This window comes from Phoca vitulina, unplaced genomic scaffold (genome assembly GCF_004348235.1).
Source record: "Phoca vitulina isolate PV1807 unplaced genomic scaffold, GSC_HSeal_1.0 scaffold89, whole genome shotgun sequence".
In the NCBI taxonomy this organism is placed as follows: domain Eukaryota; kingdom Metazoa; phylum Chordata; class Mammalia; order Carnivora; family Phocidae; genus Phoca; species Phoca vitulina.
This window is the reverse complement of record NW_022589792.1, coordinates 3,519,224-3,544,974: the sequence shown is the minus strand read 5'-3', so window position 1 is coordinate 3,544,974 and position 25,751 is coordinate 3,519,224. Positions and strand designations below refer to the sequence as shown.

The 25,751-nt window shown below is 59.1% G+C and overlaps 2 protein-coding genes across 3 annotated transcripts; one reads left to right on the top strand and one right to left on the bottom strand.

Annotated features, from left to right (window-relative positions):
• The first annotated feature begins 234 nt into the window (after positions 1-234).
• On the top strand, positions 235-3,016 carry PTGER1 (prostaglandin E receptor 1). The gene is made up of 2 exons (XM_032396123.1): positions 235-1,697; positions 2,282-3,016. The coding sequence occupies exons 1-2, from the start codon at positions 510-512 to the stop codon at positions 2,546-2,548; spliced, it is 1,455 nt and encodes a 484-aa protein (XP_032252014.1). The 5' UTR covers positions 235-509; the 3' UTR covers positions 2,549-3,016.
• Positions 3,017-3,239: 223 nt separating this feature from the next.
• On the bottom strand, positions 3,240-24,601 carry PKN1 (protein kinase N1). 2 transcript variants are annotated; one of them, XM_032396078.1, is made up of 22 exons: positions 24,475-24,601; positions 19,875-20,178; positions 18,792-18,943; positions 17,529-17,664; positions 14,985-15,130; positions 14,428-14,641; positions 13,403-13,597; positions 11,434-11,543; positions 11,195-11,338; positions 9,381-9,456; positions 9,157-9,298; positions 8,974-9,067; positions 6,992-7,071; positions 6,841-6,916; positions 6,666-6,757; positions 5,296-5,472; positions 5,038-5,100; positions 4,860-4,936; positions 4,524-4,666; positions 4,133-4,240; positions 3,973-4,053; positions 3,240-3,538 (listed from the first exon to the last, which is right to left on the bottom strand). In XM_032396078.1, the coding sequence occupies exons 1-22, from the start codon at positions 24,493-24,495 to the stop codon at positions 3,335-3,337; spliced, it is 2,835 nt and encodes a 944-aa protein (XP_032251969.1). In that variant the 5' UTR covers positions 24,496-24,601; the 3' UTR covers positions 3,240-3,334. The 2 variants fall into 2 exon arrangements, with proteins under 2 accessions (XP_032251969.1, XP_032251968.1); XM_032396077.1 differs by lacking the exon at positions 24,475-24,601 and adding an exon at positions 21,131-21,225.
• Positions 24,602-25,751: the final 1,150 nt, after the last annotated feature.

The window sequence follows — 25,751 nt, the reverse complement described above, 5'->3', positions numbered from 1 at the left end:
CTCCAGGTTATCAAGGGACGGGTGGTGCTGGGTCCGCCTTGAGGCCTTTGGGGCAGGGACCTGGAGCTGGCAGGAACGGGAGCCGGGGGGCATCCACGGTGAGGCAGCTGTGGTCAGGGGAGAGCCAGGGTGAGCCAGTGACAGAACTCAGAGATGGGAGTCTGGGGGGCAGGGACGGTGGGGACAGACATGTAGCTGTGGGGAAAAGGACAATGCGGTGGAGAGAGATGTGCCCGTGGTGGCAGAGGTGGGGCTGTGAGCATCCAACATGGGACTGGAGAAAAGGTGACATGTGATGGGCAGAGATGGGGCAGTGAGGTCAGGTGGGGCCCTGCCGATCAGAAATGGGCCAGAGGGTGTCAGATGGAGCCAGGGGCGAGAAATTCGCTGTGGTGCAATAATGAGAGGTGGGTGTCAGAGGTAGATCCGTGACGCCCACAGGTGGGGACAGACACGGAAGGCCGGAGCCCGGGGAACCAAGGTGGACAGAGAAGGTGGTGAGGGCAAGAATGAGGCCTGGAGCAGGAGATGATGGGCTGATGAGGCAGAGGAGAAAGCGGTCGGGAATGGGGCAGCCAGGGTCCTTTGGAGTTGCCGTGGGCAGAGGCGACAGAAGAATGCCATGGCATCCAACGGGGCCTGATGACCCGAGGTGGCGCTGCCTGCTAGTCCCGTGGGGATGGTGGGCACTGTGCTCCCGGCCCGCCTCACGGAGCCCTCCTCTCCTCTCCCCAGCCCCAACCCCAGCACCTGACATGAGTCTCTGCGGGCCCCTCAACCTGAGCCTGGCGGGCGAGGCGACCACGTGCGCGGAGCCCGGGGCTCCCAACGCGTCGGCCGCGCCGCCTCCCGGCCGGGCGGGCACCTCGCCGGCGCTGCCCATCTTCTCCATGACCCTGGGCTCCGTGTCCAACGTGCTGGCGCTGGCGCTGCTGGCGCAGGCCGCGGGCCGCCTGCGGCGCCGCCGCTCGGCCGCCACCTTCCTGCTGTTCGTCGCCAGCCTTCTGGCCACTGACCTGGCGGGCCACGTCATCCCGGGGGCGCTGGTGCTGCGCCTGTACGCGGCGGGCCGCCCGCCGGCCGGCGGCGCCTGCCACTTCCTGGGCGGCTGCATGGTCTTCTTCGGCCTGTGCCCGCTGCTGCTGGGCTGCGGCATGGCCGTGGAGCGCTGCGTGGGCCTCACGCGGCCGCTGCTGCACGCGGCGCGCGTCTCGACGGCCCGCGCGCGCCTGGCGCTGGCCGCGCTGGCCGCCGTGGCCTTGGCGGTGGCGCTGCTGCCGCTGGCGCGCGTGGGCCGCTACGAGCTGCAGTACCCGGGCACGTGGTGCTTCATCGGCCTGGGCCCCGCGGGCGGCTGGCGCCAGGCGCTGCTCGCCGGCCTCTTCGCCGGCCTCGGCCTGGCCGCGCTGCTCGCCGCGCTCGTCTGCAACACGCTCAGCGGCCTGGCCTTGCTGCGCGCCCGCTGGCGCCGCCGCTCGCTACGGCGTCCTTCGGCGAGTGGCCCCGACGGCCGCCGTCGCTGGGGGGCGCGCGCGCCCCGCTCGGCCTCAGCTTCGTCCTCCTCGTCCGTCGCTTCGGTCCCCGGCGGCTCCCCGGGCCGTGGCTCAGCGCGCAGAGCCCGCGCTCACGATGTGGAGATGGTGGGCCAGCTCGTGGGCATCATGGTGGTGTCGTGCATCTGCTGGAGCCCGCTGCTGGTGAGGGGCGCACACGCCCCTCGGGCCGGGCCCCTCCCACCCTTTTCCCTCCTGAGACACCTGGGTTCCCTCCCTTCCCCAGCCGGGGCCCCACCCCCTCGAGGCCCCACCAGTCAGGAGAGACAGCCCTTTGGCCATCCCCTCCACCCCGTCCCCTTCTCTTACTCCTACCTGGGGTCTTTGTAGTGCACGCTACCCAGGCCACCTTCGTCCCAGCCCCACTCCTCTAGACCCGGATGCTTCATTCCCTAGCCCCTTCCACCAGCACCCCGCCCCGTTTCTCTTCTCCCCTTGGTCCCCAGTCCTTCAGGATACCTGGGACTTCTCTCCTTTTTTGCTGGAGCCCCCACTCACGGAAGGCCTTTGCTTCTGCCACGCCTTCTTCGCCCCTCCTTCCGTAGTTCGTTCTGACGAAGACTTCTGTGCCTCCCCCCCCACCCCCCCTCCCGCGTCCGCCGTGAGCCTCTGCTCCTCCTCACAGCTCCCTTGCCTTCCCGCCACGCTCGCATCCATCCCAGCCCCACCCTTGGCCAGTCCCCTTCTCTTTACACCTGCCCCACCGCTCACACCGGCTTCTCCCGCAGGTGTTAGTGGTGCTGGCCGTCGGGGGCTGGGGCTCCAGCTCCCTGCAGCGGCCGCTGTTTTTGGCTGTGCGCCTCGCCTCCTGGAACCAGATCCTGGACCCCTGGGTGTACATCCTGCTGCGCCAGGCGGTGCTGCGCCAACTGCTTCGCCTCCTGCCCCCGAGGGCCGGCGCCAAGGGCAGCCCCGCGGGACTGCGCCTAACCAGGAGCGCCTGGGAGGCCAGCTCGCTGCGCAGCTCCAGGCACAGCAGCCTCAGCCACCTGTAGGCGAGCCAGGAGTCCCAGCGGCTAAGTCGGACCACCCCGGGCCGGGCCCAGGACCGCAGCGCGGAGCCTTCGGGGAATAAAGCCATTTTGCAGACCTGCGCAGGCCTGTGTGGGGTCGGGGTTGCAGCACCCCTGTGGCCGCGCGGGGGCGATGGAGGTGCCGCCTGAGCCTCCGGGGTGTGCAGTTCTGGGACCTTCCACGCAGAGGCGCGGGGAGGCCAGACGCGGAGCTGGAGCCGCTGGAGCATGCGCAGAATGCCACGGCCCCAACCCCAGCTCCCGGGCTGTGTCGAGGGCAGAGCGGCGGAGCCAGAGTCCGAGGCGCTTTTTGCTCCTACCGCCCGCCAGGGCTGACCCTAGCAACAATTCTCTCATTGTGGCCCTGAGCTCCTCCAACACATCCCCAAGGCCCTACCCCCAAACCACACCCCAGCAGGGCCTCAAAACTCCAGTGTCCCTAAACACAACTCCCAGCCTGTCCCATCTCAGCCCGCCCACGCTCCCCACCCTAGTAAGAGCCCGGAGTCCCCACCTTCCCTTAACCCTCATCAAGTGACCCCCATACCAGAACCCAGGGCATCTCCCCGTCACTCCCTATGCCCCTGGCCACCCACTGGATCAGCCCCCACCAACTCTCCCCATTTCCAAGTACACGACCCCACCCCCACCCCCCATGCCACCATTACTGCACACAAGAGGAGCCGAGGGATGCATGGATGGGGCAAACCCCAAAGGCCTTCTTAAAAACTACTGAGAGCTGGGTCAGGGCAGGGGCAGGGGAGAGGGCTAGCAGCCGCCGGCCACGAAGTCGAAGTCCTGGAAGGCTGCCTGCTCTGTGGCCGTGAGGGGCCGCGCGTCGCGGGGCGGGCTCAGCGTGGGGGCCTCCCCTGTGAACTCCTCGTCGAAGTTGCTGACATCAGTGCGGCCTGACAGCGTGGGCACGAAGGGAGGTGGCAAGCGCCGGGCCAGCAGAGTGTCCCAGCCCAGCGTCTAAGTGGGGGAGAAGGGGGAGAGAGAGGAAGAGGTCAGCGTGGCGGGGGAGAGGGGCAGTCTGCAGGAGGGGCCAGCCCCTCGTCGCCCGCCCAGCCCTGCATCTGTGGCGATTAGCATAGGGGTCACAACATAGAGGGGTCAAGTGGGGGGCTGGGGGCCCAGTAAGGATGACAGTGTGAGTATGGGGAGCCCCGGGGTGGGGGAGAGGGAGCCTGGGTTCATACACACGGCAGTGGCCCCACCAGGCCAGCCTGGAGTAGATGTGGGTGTAGGAGGGTCAGCGGGTGTGAAGGAGGGGGGAGGAAACAGAGATGGTAATGTTGGAGGGGAAGTGACTAGATCTTGGTGGGGGAGAAATGAACAGGCCCTGGGGGTGGGGGGATGACCAGGTCTCTGGTGGGGAGTTGGCCAGGCACTTGGGGTGACCTCACCTTATAGAAGGGCTGCTTTTTCACATCCTCTGCATCCCTCTCGCTGGATCCCAACCTCCGCTCTGGATTCCTTCGCAGCAGCTGGAGGAAGGAGAGGTGTCAGTCTTGCCCTTCCTGGCCCCAGAGCCCCTCCCCAGGCCCCAGGAGGGGGGCTCCTCACCCTGCGCATGATGCCGATGGCTTCAGCCGACAGGAACCGCGGGTAGCGAACCTCCTCATTGACTATGCTGTCAAACACCTCCTCCTCGTCGTCCCCCGGGAATGGGGACTGGGGCCAGGGAGAGCCAGGATGAACTAGGCCCCTCCTCCTGGCCACTCCCCTCCCAGCCCCACCTGAGCCCTCTGCTTCCAGCACACCTTCACCCGGGTGCTGGCTGATGTGGGAAGGTAAGTACCCCATTTTACAGATGCAAAAATTGAGGCTAGGGAGGCAAAGCCAGCTGTCCCCATCACACAGCACATGGAGGCACCGTTTGATCCCACCCCTAGGCACAAGCAGTTTCCGGCAGGATCCCAGGGTCAGGCAGGGTAAGGGCAGCCTGGGGCCTCACCTCGCCAACCAGCATCTCATAGAGCAGCACGCCCAGCCCCCACCAGTCCACGGCCCGCGTGTAAGATGTGTCTGTCAGCACCTCGGGGGCCAGGAACTCCGGGGTCCCACAGAATGTGCTGGTCCGGTCCCCATAGCCCATCCCTGGGGGCAGTAGGGCCACGTGAGGTTATGTGGGGAGGGGGGGCTCCCAGCCCAGCACGGGTGGCCCAGCCAGCCAGCCCCATCCCAGGGTCAGGGTCGGGGGTAACCCAGGTAGGGCTGGGGACTCCATTCCCTCCCCCACTCTGTCTAATCCCCAGAGGCCAGCCCTTCAAATCCCAGCCCCGCCCCTCACCCTCCTTGCAGAGGCCAAAGTCTGCGATCTTGACATAGCCCTCGGTGTCCAGGAGCAAATTGTCCAGCTTCAGGTCCCTGTGATGGGTTGGGGGGATGTAAAGAGGGATGAGGGGGTCTGGGCCCTGCCTGAAGCCTGAGGCCCCCAGCGGGCAGCACGTACACGCGAGGGCACACACCTGTACACGATCTTGTGCTCGTGGAGAAACTGCAAGCCCAGCACCACACAGGCCGAGTAAAAGCTGCAGAGAGAAGCTGGTGTGACGGAGCCGGGCCTCCCAGCGAGGCACGCAGGCCACGGAAGCCTGGCCCACATCCTCGAAAGCTCCCCGGTGCCCCCGCCCCAAAACTCCAGGAGGCTCGGGGGGAGGGGGAAGCGGGGCCGAAGGGGGCTGCCACGGCCTGTTGGGGGTGGAGGCGCGGGCGGGGGAGCTCACACGGCGCGCGGCTCGGAGAACACGTCACTGTGGATGTGCAGCATGAGATCCCCGCCCGCCGAGTACTCCATCACGAAGCACACGTGCTCTGGCGTCTGGAAACAGCCGAACAGGTTCACCAGGAAGGGGTGTCCTGCTCTGGTCACTGCTGCCAAGATCCGCTTCTCACACATCAGGCTGGGCAGGGGAGGGGGCGCGGGTCAGAGACCACAGCAGCCCCCCACCCCCACCCTCAACTCCCACACTCCCAAGAAGTCCTCGATCGTCAGCTGTTGGCTGAGGACCTCGAGTGGCCGGGCAACCTTGGGCAAGTTGCTTAATATTTCTGCACCCCAGCAGCTTTGTCTGCTAAACAGGTACCCAGAAGCCACATGTCATCCTAGTAACAGCTCCCCCATATCCCTTTAGGGACCAGCCAGGGTGGGCTAATTGGAGCACCCATTTTCCTGGCCAAGAACTGGTTTGGGAGTGGGCAAGCCAAGGTAGTGGGGCTCAATCTCAGGCTTTCTGCTGGAATTATTAAGGAAGAAGGGCTAAAACTAGCGGATGAGCCTTACACTGCGGTGTAGGGGGTTATCTCTGCCGCCATGAGAGAATTGCAAGCAAAGCCCACAGAGGGAAGCCAACTGAGAGACGTCACCTGAGCACCTGGATATAGCCATGCCTGAAGGTAGTCCACCCCTGGACTTTTCGGACCCAGACCAATAAATTCCTCTTTTGCTTAAGCCTATCTGAGTTGGGTTCCTGATTGACAAAAGGATGTCAGGAAGATTAGGGACAATCTCGGTGCCTCTGCTGGACCTTTTTACAGGGGGCCAGGTACTGTAGAATGCTCTAGATGCATCCTCTCACTTAATCCACCTGACAACCCTGCAAGAAAGGCATTATAACTCCCCTTTCATAGAGGGCGAGGACAAGGATCAGAAGGGCAAAGTGACTTCCCCAGGGTCTCTAAGCACATTTGTGGCAGGGGTGGGATTTGAACCCATGGCCCTGACCCAAAGCAGAGGCAGGACAATGGTGCCGTGAAGGGTACAGGCTTCAGAGCCTGAGTCCCTAGGTTTGAATCCCCGACCTGCTGCTTACTGGCTTTGTGACTCCGGGCAACTTGCTCAACCTTTCTGTGTCATCAGCAGAATGGGAACAATAACAGTATTTACCTCATAGGGCTGTCGTCGAGAACAAATGAGTTACTGAACATAAAGCGCATAGTGGGTGCTTTCCACGTTATTCTCTTAAGTACTAGCTTAATAAGTGCCAGTGACTATTATGAATCACTGTCACAGCAGCTCCAGAGAGGGGACTGCCCTGTCTCCCATTTCCCAGAAGAAAAGACTGAGGTTCTCAGAGGGCCTGGGCTGAGTCCCCACCTTTCAACCTCATCTCGGGCCACAATGTCACCTTTCTTCAAAGCCTTGATGGCGAACAGCTCCCCGTTGGGCCGGAATTCGGAGAGCAGCACCTGGAACCACAGTGGGCAACAATGGCCTTCGTGGCCAGCCTGGGGACTCCCTGTTCCCCCAACTCCTTGCCCCCCAGCCTCACCTTCCCAAAGTGACCCCGGCCCAGCACTGCCAGGAATTTGAAATCCTCGAGGGTCAGAGGTGACTTCCTCAGAGGGCTGTGGAGAGAGGACACTGGTGGGGACGAGGACAGCAGGCGGGGGGAGGGGTGGTGAGTGGGGGAGGGGTGTCACCTGCACAGGGTGGGGCCTGGGGTCTCCTGGGTCTCTGAAGGCAGCTCGGGGGTGGTGGCAGTTTCCTGGATCGGGGAACTCTGCAGCAGAGAAAGGGAAGTCAGAGGCACCCCATAACCACAATAGCCACCAAGGCTCCCGTCACCTCTCTGACCTCACTTCTCCTCCCACTCTCCGCCCTCTTGCTCACGGCCTTCCAGCCACACTGTCGGCTCCTCCCCTACCCCCTTCGGCATGCATTCGGATGTCACCTTCACAGGTGGTCAGCTGACCATCACAGTAACTAACTAGCAGAACCCCCACCCACCACCGACCATACACACACATACTCCCTGTCCCCTTTTGCTTTTTTTTTTTTTTCCCATGCTGTAAATACATTTTATCATTTACCTCCCTATTTCCTCTATGGGTATTTGCCCTAAGAGCGACTTAATGCTTCACACTACATGTGTGCTTGTAACTTTGAAAAGAGTCAAAATTACTATTGCAAATGGGGACATAGGACAACCGGTTCATCATCCCCCACTGCAGAAACAGTTCTAGAAAGGCAATCAGTCCAAATAGGTGTCTGGTGGGACACACGGGCCTCTCGTGCCCCAGCCACCCTCCCTAGAGCCAGCCACCGTTAATGATTTCCCGAGTACCTTTCTAGATATATCCTATACCCACACAAGCGAAAGTGACAGAAGAGGCTCCATTTTCCTCGCACCCACTACTGACGATATCCTTATCTTGCCTCTCCTCCTGGACAATCTGTCTTGGAAATCCCTCTGTGCCAGCCCTGGGAGGCCAGCCTCACTCGTCACAGACATGCACTATCCCACTTTGCCATTTATTTAGCACCGGCTCTCCCACAGATGGACGCTGACCTGCCCACTCCCGCCTACACAAAGCCGCTGCAGCGAACTGCCTGGAGGCGCACGTGTGTGAGCGTCCAGGGTTGGAACTCCTGGGTCAAGACGATGTCCACTTTTAGCTCAGCCAGCTATGCCCTCCCAAGGAGATGGAACAACGTGCACGCCTTCCGCTGGCTGCCTGTTTCCCCGCGTCCTGCCCAGCATCTGGTAGTATTAAACTTTTGGATTTTGTCTTGCCCAACTCATCTGAGGATGTAGCTTATTATATTATTATTACTATTATAAATAGAATACAGAAGCATAGACTATTATTTTCATTTTTTTTAAATGAGGTTATCAAATGCACTCAGTGAGCTGGGCCAAGGGGCCTGCTCTTACAAACCTGTCCTCCTGGGTACGCGTCGCATAGGGCGGGGGTGGGTAAACCAGGTTTTGTACAGTCTGTGAGCTGAGAATAGCTCTTACATTTTTAAAGGGTTGGGGGAAAATCAAAAGGAGAGTGATATTTTGTGATCTGTGAAAGTGATATGACATTCAAACTTCAGTGTCCATCAGTAAAGCTTTACCGGAACCCAGCCATGCCCACTGCGTCTGTACGCATCGTCTACGGCTGCTTTCTACAAGGGCAGTGTTGAGTCGTTGTGACCGAGACTCTCTGGCCCACAAAGCCAAAAATACGGACTCCGTGCCCCTTTATGGAAAAGGCACACGTGCTGATCTCTGACCTAGATGAAGATACACAACACCACGACCCCGACAGGCTCCCTTGTATCTCCCTCCTATCAATAACCCCCCAGCCAGAGAAAACCACCATCCTGACTTCTATCCTTGAAGTGAGTTTTAAACATGCCTGTTTTACGGGCCAGTGCACAGAGCACAGCAAGGGAGAGCAGCTTGCCGTGGGTCGCACAGCTAAGAACTGGCAGAGCAGGGACATGGACCCAGGTGGCCTGGCTCCTGAGCTCATGTTTTTATTCAAGACAGAGAGTGGGACCCCGCTTCTAGCAGAGATGCGTGACCCAGTTCCTGGTGGCCTCTGGGCCTCGAGCTGGGAGAGAGGCCTAGAGGGGAAATCTTCGACGCTGCCCCAGCCAGGCCTCGGGGCGGAAGGAGTGGGACACTCACCAGGCTCAGTGGGCTGGAAGGAGGACCCAGAGGACTCTTCTGGGGCAAGCTATCCAAGTCAGCCCCGAGGTTCAGCTTCTCCACAGATATATCACTGTAGAACAAGGGAGGAGGGTGTGTCTGGGACCCAGCACCCTGGCAAGCAACCAGGGACAGCCCAGACCCCAGGGACCCCCTCCTTACCCTGCGGACCGGGCCTCAGGTCCCGGAGAAGCCCCAGGGCTGAAGGTGCCTGTGCCCGTGGCATTGGGGATGAGTCTTCGAAGCAGCCGCACCCAGGTGGCGACATCAATGTTCATCTGCCTCGCGCGCTGAAATGCCTTCCCTGGGGAAGATGGGGACAGGGGTCACCGCTCATGATGCCCCGGGACCCCCTGGCCTCTGCCCCACTTTGCCCACCTCCTCACCTTGTTGCTTGGAGAAAATTTTCTTCTGCCTTCGGAGCCGGGGTATCCTCTCGATGACAGGGTTGCGGAAGGTAACCTGGGGAGAGGGGCCAATGGGTAAGAACCAACTCCCACCTCTAGGTGGCGGGGAAGCCCTTAGGAGCATAGGCATGCACACCCTTAGGTTTGGGGGTTCCAATCACTGAGGCACCACATCCAAACACAGCATATTAAGAAGTTGGAACATAGTGAGGGGTTATAAAACCAACCCATTGCCTGGTAGGGCCACCTCCCGAAGTGCCATCTTACAAAGGCAAGAGGCAGGCAACCACTCCAGGAACGGAGGCGGGGGTCTGACCCAACAAGATGTACATGCAGCTCCAGCAAGGTCCTACATCATCTAGTGCCTTGATTCCCCAAGTGTGGTCCCAGGCCCGCAGCATCACCTGGGGACTTGCCAGAGATGCACCTGGACCCACTGTGAATCAGAAACACAAGGGTGGGGCCCCAAAGTCTGTGTTTCAACAAGCCCTCCAGCTGATGTGGGGAAGCCACTGGTCTAGCTAAATTCTCCCAACTCCGAAGCATCTTCTAGAAGGTGCTAAAGTCACAGAACTGTGTGACTTTATGTGTGTCTGATATGGTTGCCACTAGCCACATAAGGCCATTTAAATTCAGTAAAATGTAAGTAACGTTAAAACTTTAGGTCCCAGGTCACCCTAGCCAGGCTTCAGTGGCTGGCCTCTATATGTTGGACAGTGCACATATAGGACATTTCCACCTACAACAGAATGCAACTATTGTAGATTCATCCACAACAGAACTCTAGAAAGTTCTATTGGCTGGCACTTGGGGGAGGCGGAAAAACCAAACAGAAAGCTGTAAGTGAACCCTGAGGGTGAGCAGGACTGCTTCAGAATTCACCGCCCCCCCCCCACCACCACCCTTCCTGCTTGGTTTTGGCCGGTCTTCCTAACGGAAGAACAGTTTCACTGCCCTGCCCCTGAAGTCAGCCCTTCTCCTGCTCTTTTCCTTCAGTGGTCCTTGGTTATGAGATCCCGTCAGAATTCCCACATGGAGACATGGATATGTAACAGGGCACACATATATGTTAGGGGCACATTTAAAGAATTTTTTAAGACAATTTTGGCTGAATGAGGGGAGCCAGTGGCTTTCCTACCCTGCCTCTGTTTCCTCCTCTGTCAGATATGACTAATGACGATCCCTCCTGAATTGGGTCGAAGTGGGTCATTGTGAGGATTAACACGTTAATGCCGGCAAAGCTAGTAGGACGGGGCTTGGCTCACACCACAAGGGGTCAGGTAGGAATGTTTGTGGGTTCTCAACCAGGGGACAGTGGCGATGTCTGGAGACATTTTTGATTGTCACAACTTGGGGGAAGGGTGGTGGTTTCCTGTGGGTACAAACCAGGGATGCTGCTCAAAACCCCACAGGGCAACTGAGAATGATCCAGCCCACCAGGGCACACTTGTCCATAGTGCCAAGGGCGGGACACCCCGATTTAGACCTTGACCCTGACACCACTGCAGAAGGAATTTCTCTCTACTGGACTGTGGCTCTGATAACAATCTTCTTGACATGTCACCAGGTTTTTCTTTTTGTTTTGGCTTGGCAAAATTTTGCAATTTTTTTTTTAAATTTCTTCCCTCAGAACAAAACCAATTCCAGCTTAAGTGGTGTCACTGACGTAACTAATTACATGTATTTTTCTATCAAGGTTCAGAGACCCATCCAAAACATATCTTCCCCTTCTAGAAAACCAGGAGCAGGAGACACAAGAAGTGTTTTCACAGGGTCAGGGGTCGGGGTTGTACCTCAGCCACCAGGCAGCCCTGGGGTTCCATGTCCAGCTGCACCTCATGCCTCTCGTTGTCCAAGAAATCCTCCAACTTCAGGAATTTGAGGGCACACAGGCCCCGTTGGTCCCGCCAGAACACGGCCAACTCCAGTTCCCGAGCCTTGAGGGAGAGGAAGTGGGCCATCATTTGGGGGTGCCAGAGGTCCAGAACCCCTCCTCCTCCTCCAGGCTCTGCCATCCCCCCACCTAGCTCACCCTTTCCAGCTCCAGGGTGAAGCTCTGGTCCCAGGCATTGGGGCCACACGGCTTCCAGGATGTCTGCCCCACCACTGTGTTATCCAGCTTGAGCACAGTGCTAACTTCGCCTGGAATGAGGGGAGGGGGAGGGTGTCAGAAAATGTTTGGAGTTTGGAGTGGGGGGGGAGCATAGCTCATATCTTAGTAAAGAAATCCTTTACCTTTATCCAGAATGCAAATTCTGCCATGCTACCCTGACAAATCTTTATGGTTTTGCCTTTCACAAGGCGTTTAACCAGCTTCCAGTGGATTTCTGTGTATGGTGTGAGGTAGAGATCCAAATTCACTTTTACTTTATATGCAACTTCCAGCAATATACTCCTAAGAATTTACCCTGGAAAAATGCATGCAGGTATACACTGGGAGGGCGCCTGGGTGGCTCAGTTGGTTAAGTGACTGCCTTCGGCTCAGGTCATGATCCTGGAATCCCAGGATCGAGTCCCACGTCTGGCTCCCTCCTCAGCGGGGAGTCTGCTTCTCCCTCTGACCCTGCCCCCTCTTGTGCTCTCAATCTCTCTCAAATAAATAAATAAAATCTTAAAAAAAAAAAAAAGGTATACATTGAGAGATATATATGGCCCCAAAATAGAAATATCTATTAATAGAAGAATTAATATATAAACTATACTATAGCCTTATTAACTGATATTCAACTATTACTATATTTTACTTTAAAAAGCCCCAACAATTTGATATGGCTCAGTCTAAGACAATGGGCTATTAGACAGGAGTTAAAATGAATGAATGAACTATAGCTTCGTGCAATGACATGGATAAGTCTCCCAAATAGTGTTAAATGAAAGAAGCCATTACCATGCAATACATTCTGTATGATTCCACGTATATAAAGTCCAAACACCAGGCAAGATTAAATTATGTTGTTTTGAGATGTACAAAGATGCTAAAACTACAAAGAAAAGCAGGGAAATGATAACCATATATTGGGACAGTAGCTAGCTCTGGACAGAGGAAGGGACTACAATGGGGAGGAGGGGCAAGGGGGTTTCCAGAGAGTTCTATTTCTTGACGTGGGTGGTGGTAACATGGGTGTTTGCTCCATTGTTATTCTTTCCACATACTTTTTTGTACGTATTAGGTTTTTAAAATTGCGGTAAAATTCACATAACATAAAATTTACCATTATAATCACTTTTATAAGTGATTTTAAGTGTACAACTTTTAAGTGTACAATTCACACTGTTGTACAATTACACCACCATCCATCTCCAGAACCTTTTTCACCTTCCTCAACTGAAACTCTGTCCCCATTAAACAACAATTCTCCGTTCTTGCCTCCCCTTCTCCCCTCCCCCTTCTTCCATCTCTATGAACTGGACTACTCTAGGTACCTCCTAGAAGTGGAATCATACAGCACTTGTCTTTTTGTGACTGGCTTATGTCACTCCACATAATGTCCTCAGGTTCATCCGTGTGGCAGCCTGGGTCAGAATGCCCTTCCTTTTGAAGGCTGACTACCAACCACCCCACTGCGCACACATATCACATTTTGTTTATCTGTTCGTCCGTCAACGGACACTCGTGTTGCTGCCACATTTTGGCCATTGTGAATAAGGCTGCCAAGGACATGAGTGTCCAGATATCAACTTAAGTCCCTGCTTTCAACTCTTTTGGGTATATACTCAGAAGTGGGATCGCTGATCATAAGGTAATTCCATGTTTAATTTTTTGAGGATCTGCCATAACGTTTTTCACAGCAGCTGAACCATTTTACATTCCCAACAGCACTGCAGAGGGTTCTAATTTCTCCATATCCTCCCTAACACTTGTGTTTTTTTGTTTTTTGTTTTTTTTTTAACAGAATCCATCCTACCGAGTATAATATACTAGTTTTTTAAAGTGTTACGAGTGTGTGACATCCCAGGATCCCCACGGCATCTCATCCCTCCAGGCCTCAACGCCCACTCACTGATGTTCTCGGCTTCCACTTTGAGGCTGCTCCGGCCACTGAGGCTTCCACTTCGGCTGTAAAGGCCCCGGGCTGGGCGGCTCAGGAAGGTGGTGCGGCTGTCAGGGGTCCCGGGCCCCCCCACTGAGGGTGAGGGGTTCCAGGGGATGCTCTCTGGAAGGTCCTTGCAGCCTACCACACGTACCTCCAGGGTTCCTGAGGGAGGGGCAGGCTCAGGGGGGGGGAGCCACAGCTGGGCCAGGCCAAAGGGAGGGGAAGTGGGCATGTCCAGAAGTGGTCGGCATACAGGTGGGAGTTGGTGAGAGACAATCAGCGTGGACTGATACTGGTATCAGATCAGATCAGGATCTGATACTGGGATGGCTGTGCCCAGAAGCGAGAAATATGGGGCAAGGGGGAGGGGCGAGGCTGGGGTGCGCCAGGCTGGGGAGGGGCTCTGAATGCTTGGGATTTAGTGACAGAAGATAGGTTCAAGGCATAGGTCGATGATCAAGGCAATGGGGAGTCGGGTTGGACTAGGGGGTCCAGGGTAGGATTCAGGGAGCTGACCTGAGGTTCAAGATGGGGGTAGGGGTCTACGGTAAGGCTGGTCTAAGGGAGAAGTAGTGGCTGAGGGCGTCTAAGGAGGGAGCACCTGGCTGGCTTCGGGGTGGGGGGCAGACAATGGCTCAAGGTGAGGGTTCTGTGAGTGAGGGGTTGTGGGACTGGGCTGGGGGGCTATGGCTGGAGGAAAAAACGGCCAGGTAGGGAGAGGTAGTGATGGGGACATGGTGGGCATGGGGGCAAGAGTCCAGAATCAGAGGGCAAGCTGGGACCAGAAGTCCAGAGTGCACGGGGCTGTCTGGCCTAGGGAGATGGGACCCAGGGCTACAGGGCTGGGGTGAATGGAGGATGGAGGAACAGTAGGATGGGAGTCCAGGGGTAGGGAGAGCAGAGATCTAGGTTAGGGGTCTCAGGACCTGGGGGAAAGGTCGAGAGTACAGAGCTGCGTAGGTGGGGTCTGGGGGGGGGAGGTGGGGACCCACCTGTGAGGGGCGCGGGCTTGCACAGGGTGCTATAGTGTGTGGGGGGGAAGGGCCCAGCCAGGCGAGCACTGAAGGCTGCAGACGAGGCCGCAGCAAGCTCCTCGCGTAGCAGCCGCCCCTTCGGATGGTCTGCGGGCAGCTCCCCGAGCCGCCGCTCCAGCGCCTCCCGCAGCAGCCCCAGCTTCTGGTTGGACTCCGTTAGCTTCTCCTGGGCCTGTAATGGGAGGGACAGAGTGGGGCTGGGGGTGGGGCCTGGCTAAGTCTTACCTGGCCCAAGCCCTCAAACCTTCTGGGTCCTATCCCTGGGCTCCCCAGAAAGCTAGGCCCCGCCCCTGGCTGATGCCCCACCCCTGGACAAGGTCCCGCCCCACCGAGGTCCCACCCCTTGCTGAAGCCTCACCCCTCAAGGCCCTCCTGCCAATTCCCGCCCCTGTGCTGGGGCCCGCCCCCGCCAAAGTCCCGCCCCTCACCGAAGCCCCACCCCTCGCCTCGCTGAAGCCCCACCCCTCGCCTCGCTGAAGCCCCACCCCTCGCCTCGCTGAAGCCCCACCCCTCACCTCGCTGACCGCCTTGCGGTCCGGGGCCTTGGCTGCGCTGAGCAGGCGGAGCACATTCTTGGCACCCTCGGCCACGGCGTGCTCCACTCGGAAGTGGTGCCTCAGCTCCTCAATGCGCAGCTCCACGGCCCCCAGGTCTGGACTCCCTGTGGGCGGGCGGCGCCAGGCGGTGAGGCCAGCCTAGACCCAGGTCCAACCACCCCAGCCCCAGACATGCACTCATGGGCAGGAACAGGCACTGGCGACAGACAGACCACCACCAAGCTGCATCACGTTTTTCCCAAGCGAGGGGTCACGGTCAGTCACACTTCCACCCAGATGCAATCACTCTTTTTCCAAACACCCACAGGGACCATCCCAGGGACAGAGCTGGGCTGTCACACAGGGACAGTCATAGACACAGGTACACTATCAACACAGGCTCAAAGGACAGACGTGTTGGCAGGGTCCCATTTCATCCCCAGGGACTGTCACAGGGACACTATGGCCATCTGGACAGCCAGAAGGAGACAGTCACGCAGGCACAGGGACACATGCAAAATCACAACTCAACTGCCCTTCGATTCAGCAATCCCAGGTCAGGAACTCTACCCCCCAGAAACACCTCTGCACTTGACACATGTACATGGGTATTCACTGCAGCCTTCTTTCTCAGAGCAAAAGATTGGAAATAACCCGTTTCTTGCAGGCGGAGCCCCGGTGAGTGAATGTGGCCGTCCACAGGTGAAATACAAAGCAGTTGGGAGAACAAGGGCACCGTCACACAGAGATCATCACACTGTCACTCGCAGGGTAACAGCATCACTTTGCCACCAGGGTAGCACGCTGTCCCCCACAGGCGGAGGAACACACACTCTCACAAGATAAAGTCACGCCGCCACACAGGGACACTGTCACAGGGCAGAGGGATGTGATCACATCCTTATGGGACGCGTTTACACGGTGGCAAAACTCCTGGGCCTCTAACTCCAGCGCCGGGAGAATCATGATCACACTGGCACATGGTTAAGGTACAGGGACAGGCAAAGAAATGCCATCACACTGTCACACAGGCAGGGCAGCATCACCGATACCCACGGGCTCAGAGACCCAGTGGTGCAGGGAAACAGACCGGCTGTGTCCCAGTACGAAGCCCCAGGGACACAGCCGTGGCCCAGCATAGGATGGCCACGGTCACCCAATGGCACAGGGTGGGCATGAGGACACACTGGTGCCAGAGGCACAAGGCGTGGCCACACTATCCATGGCTGTAGGTTCCAAGGACAGTCTCCCTGTCCTGGACGTTGACCCCGACTCAGACCCTGGCACTCCGTCAGAGAGAGCCATGTTGTCACTCATGGGTGTGTGACACTCACTGAGGCACCGAGAGCATAGGCACAGCGTCACCGGAACCCTGATATCCGGCGGCACATCGTCTTACAAACACAGTCACACTCTCGCCCCCAGGCCTACTGTCCCATGTGCCCAGATAGTCACCGAGACTCTTACGGAGACAAAGTCGCACCAGGAGTCAAGCTTACGCTGGCACCCAGAGGCACAGGGACATGATGACGCCATCGTATACGGTCACTGAGAAGCCCATCGTGTCAGTATTCCCAGTCCAGGGGAACCATCACACCGACCCCTCCCCTACCCCAAAGACACACGCTGTCATCTGGGTTACAGACCCCACTGCTATGGGCTGAATGTTTTTGTTCCAAAATTCATGTATTGAGACTCAACCCCTAATGTGATGGTATTAGGTGTCAGGAGGTGGGGCCTTCGGGAAGAGATCAGGTCCTGAGGATGGAGCCCTCGTGAGTGGGAGCAGGGCGCTTGTAAGGGAGGCCCCGCAGAGCCCCTCCACCCTCCAGCACGGGAGGGCACACACAGCGAGAGAGAACGCAGCCGTCCACGGGCCCAGAAGAGGGCTCTCGCCAGACGCTGGTCAATGTCACATTACCACCCGCACACACGAGGAGCACAGCGGCTGTCACCCTTGCACACAACACCTCAAATCCTGTCACCAATTCAGGCGGACAATTAGCTTGAGACGCCCCCAGGCACTCGCATGCAGACACTCCCATGGGAATGGACACACACGGTGGACACCCACAGTTCTACATAGCCGGGGCCGACATGGCAAGGCGGCCACCTGGTCCAGGTCCAGGGGTCCGCAATGTCTTTTCCTAAAGAGCCAGGGAGTGGGCGTTCTCAGCTCCGTGAAACGCACGGGCTCCGCGGCCCCTGCTCGCGCTGCTGTCGTAAGGGCAGCCTTCGGAGCCAGGCAAGGAATGGACGTGGCTGTGTGTCAGTAAACCTTTATTTACACAAGTAAAAAGGCAGTGGCAGCTTTGGGCCCCGGGCTGTGGTCTGCCGGTACCTGACCCAGTGCGGACCTTCCACGGGACAAAACGGGCCACGGGCCCAGAGCCGGTCGGCGCTGGGTGCGGTCAACCTGCGTGTCGCAGCGGCCCCCTCCCTGCTCAGGAAGCGTCTGCTTACGGGGCTGGGGGCTGCGCTCCGCCCGGCGGGGTGCAGCCTGTCTGGGCGCGCGGGGCTCACCTTGGGCCTCGTCCGGGGCTGCCTGGCTCTCCAGCTGTCCGGCCTGCAGGGCGCGGCGGAGCTGCATGCGGATGATGTCGATCTTGGTCTTACTGTCCTGCAGCATCTGCTGGGCCGTGAGCAGCAGCTTCCGGTCCTGGAGGCGGGGACGGGCTGTGAGGGCAAGGCTAGGGACCCGGGGTCAGACCGCTGGCCCTCTGGCCACACTGTGCAGGCGGTGCTGACGGTGTCACAGAGGAGGACATGCGGGTGTGACCGCAGGAATATCCGTGCATTCCCGCGTGTCGAGGGGAGAGGCGGCCCACGGCGCTGGAAGCCCTGCCACCTAACACCCGGCTACCTCCAGGCAGGCCACCCACCCCCCACCCCGGGCCTGTGCCCTCATCTGCAGCGACGGGAGTAGGAACGGCACCGGCCGCCACCAGGCTGAGGGTTGAAGGAGCTGCCCTGCGTGCAGGGCTCCCGGCCGTGCCTGGCGTCGGGACGCTCTATGTTTGTCAGCTGCCACACGTGTGGGTGAGGGCGCCCTGCTGACCACAGCCACATAGGTGAGTCCGAGGGGGACGGGGTGGGTGTGTGCGACAGCCTGCAGTCAGTGGCGCCCAGGGACACCGGGACTGGGGTGTGGGGGTGTCTGTGTGCCAACTCCAGTCTCTGGGTGTGACCGCACGGTGTGTGTGTGTGTCCAGGTGTGCTGCTGGCTGTGCCATGTGTCCTGGGTGTTATACGATGGTGCGTGTCTCTGTGTCTAGAGGTGGCAGGGGTGCTTATCCTCCACGCGTCTCTAAGCGCTGTCACGCCGACACCGTCTCTGGATGGTATGACAGCGCACGTGTGTGCCCAAGTGTTGATACGACTCTGTGCGTCTCTAGATGCTGCTAGGACCGTGGGTGTGTCTCTGGATGTTAGGATGATAGCATGTGTGCATCTAAGTGTCGACCTGACTATGTGTATGTGTGTCAGAGAGAGGCCACCAGCAGAGGCTGAAAGCTGCCCCAACTGTGGACATCCCTCGAGTCTCTGGGGTAAGGGAGTGAGGGGGGACAGCCTCTGCTTTGTGTCTAACACCACACACAGCCATCCTGTTTCTCATATGCCCCCACAAGCTGCCCACACCCCAGTCCTGCCTCCAAGTCACCCGTCAGTCCCTCTGTCCCCACCCCAGAGAGCCCCAGCTTCCCAAGGGGCAGGTGGATGTAGATGGCACCCCGGTTCCCACCCCGCAGCCCGTCATCTGCTCCCCGGTGTGCATGCTGCCCCTACCTTGGTGCTGCCGTTGCTGTATGTCTGGATCATGTTTTCTGCCCCCTGCTTCACCTTCAGCTCGATGGCCAGCTGCTTCTCCAGGCCGGCCACGCGGCTCAGGTTGGTGGCCGAGCAGGCCTGGCTACCTGCACCAGGGGACTGGGGGGCATCTAAAGAGGGGCGGGTGGGACAGACTCACAACGGCCCTCACCTCCGTCTGCCTACGAGGCTTTGCCCACCTGAAAGGATCCACCCTCTGCCCAGCCTGGGTTCTGCCCCCAAGGCCAGGGACAGGAGGAAATGAGGGCCAGGGCCCAGAAGGTCCCCCCACTCCAGCCCTCCCAGGGAAACCCCCTGAGCCCTGGGACAGGACCAGCAGGAATGAGCGTGGGCAAGCATCCAGGTGTACGTGAGTCCTTGGTGTTGGTGTGACTGTGTAGAGAAGGTAATGTGCGTCTGTACCGGCCGGACAGCCGTGTGTGTGTGTGCGTGTGTGTGTGCGTGCGTGTGTGTGCGTGCGCGCACGGTCCTCTGGGTGCTGGGCGGCAGCACGGAGGCCTCTGGGTATTCACACGATAGCGTCTAGGTCCTTGGGTGTTGTCTGGGTGCTGGTGTTGGCTGTGTGGCAGGGTCTCTGGCTGCTGACGTGATGTGGAGGGGTCTTCAGTCACAAGATGAAAAGTTCTGTAATCTCTTGCGTGACAATGGGAACCTACCGACCACCACTGAACTGTACACTTAAAAATGATCGATTTTAGGTTACGCATTTTTTAGCACAGTGAAGAATTTTTTAAGTAAATAAACATTAAAGAAATTTTTAAAAGAATCGTTGGGTGTCGTCCGCATGTCAGTACAACCGTGAGTCTTTAGATACTCGTGTGACACTGCGTGGGTCCTGGGGTGTTGTCTGGGGGGTGGTGTGACTGTGCAGACCTTTCTCTGGGTGTCGGCCTCAATGTTTTTTTCTGGTTGTATGTCGAGGCCGGAGGCTGTCAGGACCCGGTGTGTCTCCCTGGGGATCCGCAGAGACAGGGCTAGCCTTGCTCTGGGAGAGTGTGGGTGAGCCCCCGGCAGTGGAACCCCCGAGAAGCCCCAGCTCACCTTGGGCAGCGGCCGCGGGGTCAGGCAGCACCACGTGGGCGTGCAGCTCCTGGAGCTGCTGGTGCAGCAGGTCAAGCCGGCGGGAGGAGCCGCGCAGCAGCAGCTCCACGGGGCCGAGGCTGCGGCCCAGGTCGGTGGTGGCCCGCCGCAGGTTCTCGGCGCCCTCCTTCAGCTTCAGCTCCTTGCGGATCTCGCGCCGCAGCCGCTCCCGCTCCAGCTCCAGCTGCTGCTGCACCCCAGGAGCCGCCAGGTCCGCACCTGCCAGGCCCAGCTGCTCCAGCAGGGACCAGCTGCGCGGCTCGCTCTGCAGGAGATGGAGCACGGTCAGTGGGGCCGGGAGTCCAGGGTGCGGACTGCCACGCTCAGCCAGCTCGGCCTGGCCTCTTCCTGGCCTGGGGGCTTCCGAGACGTACTCTCACCCCAAAAACTGGGGGGGGTGAGACAAGGTCCTGTCCCTGCTTCCTCATTCCCCCAAACTGTGAGGTCCCAAGGGCAGGGCCTTCTTCCTTCCCTGTCCCCTCAGACTAGGGGACCCCATAAATACAGTCTTGTCACCCTTCATCTATTCCTTATACAGTAGGATTCTGGAGGACAGGCCCTTGGAGGTCCCCAAGTTCAGGCCCTATCTCCCATTGCCCCCCAAAACAAGGTCCTGAGAGCACACCCCTCTCCCTTCTGTTGTCCCCCTAAACTAGGAGGTCCCAAGTATAGGCCCCAATTCCCCTCTACTGTCCCTAAAACCAGGTCCCGAGGGCAGGCTCCATTTTCCCCCCACACAGCTCCTCAAACAAGGAAGTATCAGGGTAGGCCTCTGCTGCCCACCGCCCCCCCCCAAAAAAACAATGGGCTTGAGATCCAGACAGCAGGCCCTTTTCCTCTCTGCTATGCCCTCAAACTGGGAGGTGCCAAGGACAGGCCTCATCTTCCCTCTGCTATACCCCCAAACTACATCCTGAGGACAGGCCCCATCTCTCTCCTGCTGTACCCTCAAAGTAGGAGGTCCTGGGACAAGCGCTGTCTCCCCTCCTCTCGTCCTCTATAACTGGATCCTAAAGAGCAGAGCCCTGTCTCCTTCTTTCTCTATTCCCCCGATCTGGGAGCCTCAAAAAACCCCACATATTTCATTTTCCCAAAACAGAAAACTCCCAAACCCATCTCCTCCCCTTGGTCCAAAATCAAGAGGTACAGAGGGGAGGGCCTCCAGCCTGTGTCACTGGGGTCCTCTTTGCCCCCACCACCCCAACCCCAGCCCCCACCTCCAGCTCCTGGTCCAAAGGGGGATTGGCCTCCGCCATCCTGGGTCCCGGCTGAGGGCCCCACCCTCTTCCTGAACCTCAGCCCTGCAGGGCCTCTTGACCGCCACTTCCTCTTTCCTGCTAGCTCCCAGCAGCCCCTGCGTGGGGCCAGCTCCGGGGCTCTGGGGCATCTAGGGGACCTTCTCCCTCAGTGCCCCCTCCAGGACTAAGCCTGCCTCTCAGGAGGCAACCAGGGACAGCCCTCGCTCTATGTCCTAGGAGGTTGCTAAGGTGTGCACACACCTCACTAGTGTAGACATGGAGACCAGGCTCCCTTGAGTGTATACACGCTCCAGGGGCTGACCTGGGTGTATACACCCTCTCGTTTACCTACAGGCATGTGCACAAAACAGGCAGGCAAGTGTGTGCACGCCCCTGTGCCTACCCCATGTACACTGATATGCCGGCCAATGAGTGCTCATATGGGCAGCCCCCTTCCTGCAGATGCAGGCCGTCCCAACTTCCGGCTTCCTCTCAGTCTGGTCTACCCACCGCTGTGACCACAGCTAGGGCCCACCCAGGCCAGGGGCACCTCCCTGAGGCCCACATCGTGAGGAGACAGTGCCGGAGGACTGGGGTGAGGGTGCCCACAAGCCAGCGGCCCAGTAAAGGCCAAGTATGACTATTAATAATAAGAGCAGTTATTACAAGCCCCGCCTAGGTCACCTAATGCAAGTCCACAAGGTGGGTGCTGTTATCACCCCATTTTCAAGACAAGGAAACTGAGACCTGGAGTGGTGACATAGCTTGCCCCGAGGCCCCACAGCCAGCAGGAGGAAGGGCTGGGATTTAAAAGGGGAGTACCCACAATCTGATCACCAGCTAAGTGTCAGGCCTGGCACTAAGTGAGAATCCCCACTAGGAGAACCCGTTTCACAGACAGGAAAGTCGTTGTTGGCTCCCAGCCAACCCGGAGGGCAGCTGCCCCCAGCGAGGTTTAGTGCAGGCCAAGAGTGTCACTCCCGCACCCTACCAACCCATCACACGAATCCTGAGCCACTGCCACTATTCTCCCCCATTTTCCAGGCGAGGAAACAGGCTGAGAGAGGTGACAGCAGCAGCTGGGGGGGGGGTATCCCCACACACACCTCCGGGGGCCCTGGGCAACATCCAGAAACATTTCTGGTTGTCACAACTGGGGGTGGGGAGGGTATGCTCCTGGCATCTATTGGGTCGAGACCAGGGAGCCTGCTCAACATCCTATGGTGCACAGGATAGCCCCCACCTCAAAGAATGATTCAGCCCCAAACATCAACAGTGCTGAGACTGAGGAACCGTGCATTAAAGGACACAGAATCACACCCTGGGCTGCTGACCATGACCACCAGTAAGGATTTCCTAGCAGCCCCACCTGCAGAGGACAGGCCCATCTACATCTCTCCCTTTGGATAATGAACACCCTCATTGATGAACGCGCCCATTTTTCTGGTGGCAGAACCACGGCTCAGAGAGGCAAAGGCTCTGGGTCCAGGACACACAGTGAGAAAGTGACAGAGCTGGAATTTAAACCCAAGTTCACCTAATACTACCAGCTGGTAACCCGTCCCCCCCCATCACCCAGCCCCATTCCATCCCTAGCAGGCAGAGCAGGGTACAGCCAGGATCCAGCCAGCTCAAATAGGGAAAGTCCAGGCAGAGAGGAATAGAAGCTGAGGCCTGAGAATACCCAGAGCAGGGAGGGAAGGAGGGAGGCCCAGCCTCCTGGGTTCTCTTCCCTTGGGTGACTCACTCCTACCCAGAGGGCAGGGGTCACCCGTGGGCCAGCAAGGCAAACCCATGATCAGGAGCCCGGCCCAGCCCTGGAGAATCCCTCCTCCCCCACTTCCCACCATGGCACACGAGACCCAGGTGCAGAGGGTCCACCTCCCAGAATCCCCTCCTTCCCAGAGCAGCCAGGGACCTAGACCCTCACGTCCGGAGATTTCAATGCTTTGGGCGTTTCCGGAATCTGGACAGGACATCCGTTTGCCGGACACAGAACAGACAGCCATACGTCGGGACAGACAGAGGGACAGGGTGGCAGGCCCAAGCAGGCACAAGAAAGGGATGACCAGGAGGGGGAAGGAAAGTGGGGAAGAGATGGGGGGGGACCACAGCACAGGTCCAGCCTCATTCCAGGAATCACAGCCTCCACCCGGGTCATGTTTCACACATGCCAAGTGCATGCATGCGCCGGAGGATTCCTGTAGAGCCCTTCCAGGGCTGGGGGTAGAGGCAGAAACCCCAGCCCACCCCAGCCCCAAGGTCTGACCTTATGTGATCGGCAACACCAGATACGCCCAGCTCCACGGCAAGGCTGACAGGCCATCAGCAGGACTGGGGTGGGGGACAAGGGAGCATGGGGGAGACACAGAGGGGATGGGGGCAGGTGCAGAAGGAGACGAAAACCCAGTTACACAGCAACCACAGGACAACGAAGGGATTTTGAGGACACCAGAGGCACAGGATGTGCCTCGATTCTGAACCAAAGCTCAGAAGTCACCCTGGCCTTGCTTGTCACAGATGTGGAAGGTGAGTCCAAGGCTGTGATGTTCACAAGGTGGTACATGGAGAACCTGGCTGGTGGCAGGTTGGTGCCAGGCTGTGTGTGTTTGCGTGTGTGTGTGTGTGGGGGGTGACCCAACCCTGCCACCCATGCCCAGGTAGGGTTCCAGGTACAAGAGAATCCCCTGTCTGGGATAAGGTTCCACCTGGCAGTCCTGAGGGTGGCCGTGTGGGTCCCCCATTCCTCAACCTAATGAGGTGACTCGGGCACTTCCGCCAACAGGTGCCAATCTGGGTGGCGTCGGGACCATCATAAAGCTCAGTCTGAAGGCGGGGGGGGCCGCCAGAGCTTTGTTGTGCGGGGGAGGGGCACGGACCGAGCGGCCTCCTCTCCTCCGAGCCACTGTGCCAGGCACCTGCCCCAGGTGGAGTGGCACTTGCTGGGAACCGAACGCGGGGGGCGGGGCGGGGGGGGAAGGGAGTGCCGAGTTGAGTGGCGGGGGCGACAGGCACCGAGACGCACGGCCAGCCACAGACACTCGAGTAGAGCCTCCGCCGCGCCCCCTCTAATTCTCGGGAAGGGGCGGAGCTTGGGGGTGCGGCGGGGGCCTGCAGGACCTCCCCGCTCCCCCTCGGTGCGTACCTCCACCTGCCGAAAAGTGGACCATGCTGGCTCCACGGTGTCGGCCCAAGGAGGGGGCGCCGGGCGCTCGGGACGCCCCCACCTTGGCCGCCCGGGCCCCGGGGGCCCCGGCAACGCGCGAGCGGGGGTCCCCGGCGCTGGCCGGCCGCTGGGCGGCTGCGGACGCAGGTGCGCCTACCTGCACGGCGTCGCTGGCCATGTCCTAGCGCCGCCCGCCAGGGGTCCCCGCGCGGAGGGAGGGGCGGCAAGAGGAGCGCGCGTGCGCCCCGCACGGGGCGGGGAAGGGGCGGGCGCGGCGCAAGCCCCCGCCAGCGCGCGGCCCGCTCCGGCCTGCTCCGCTCGGGCCCCGCCTGGCCAGGCCGCCGCGTCCGCGCGCCGCGCCCTCCGGCCCCAGCGGCCGCCGGGCCCGGTCACGTGACCACCGAGGTCGGCTCCGGGGGAGGGGGCGGGGCCGAGGGGGCGCGGCTCCCGGCGGCCCCCGGGGCTGCAGGGTCTTGCCTGCAGGGTTCTCCCCGTCCGCGACTGAAATCACCGCGTTTGCTCCCCCGCCGCCCTCCCCGCCTTTGCCTGGTTCTGCATCCTCACTCTGCCCAGTGGTCCCCCATCTGAGCGCGCGGGAACCCGAAGAAAAGACTGAACCACGTTAAAGCGGGGAGTGGCAGAGGCCTTTGGGCCTCCCGAAACCCCTTTAAAAACAAGAACAATTCATATCCCCCCGCCTCTCCTTTGCAAGCTCAGGTCTCCTGGGAAGGATCCCCCATTACCTGGAGACAAGCTCTGGACAGATCTGGGTTCAAATCCCAACATCCCATGCCTTGGGGGAGCCCCAAAGTCCTAAGAGCGCCTCATCTGTGAAACGGGTTTTACCCACCCACCCCTCGGTGTTGGTAAAATTAAATGAGATCGTGCATGCCAATTGTTGAGAACACAGTAAGCGCTCAATAAATGTTAACTGCTGTCATTTTTAATGTCATTGCCGTTGTTATGAAAATCGCTTGAATCCCGACTCCTTCACTGACTCGCTGTGGACCCTAAGGATCCTGTGGCCGCCCAGCCTCAATTTTCCCCGTTGTACAATGCAGACCTTTTCTTCAGAGCTGTTGCATGCAGGTGGCGTTCCATAAATGCAGACTCTTGCCCGAGCGGAGGAGGAGAGTGGAAGCCTCTACGGAGCTTCTCCAGGGTCTGTGGAGTCTCTAGAGCGTGCAGCTTGGCTCTTGGCCCACCCGCACTCCCTTGGAAATCCGGTGAGTGAGCCAAACCTTGGTCCCTGGGGCTCGGGGCGGGGAGCGCTCCCTGGCAACTGAGCCTGAACATGGGCGCCCTGCAGGGACCAGCCAAAACACAGAGAGCTGCGGGAACCTTGGTTACGTAGAGACCAGGGCGCGATGTTTTCTTTTCCTTTTCTTATTTGGAGGGTTTTAACAGAGAAAGAAAAAGGAGGAGGAGGAGGAG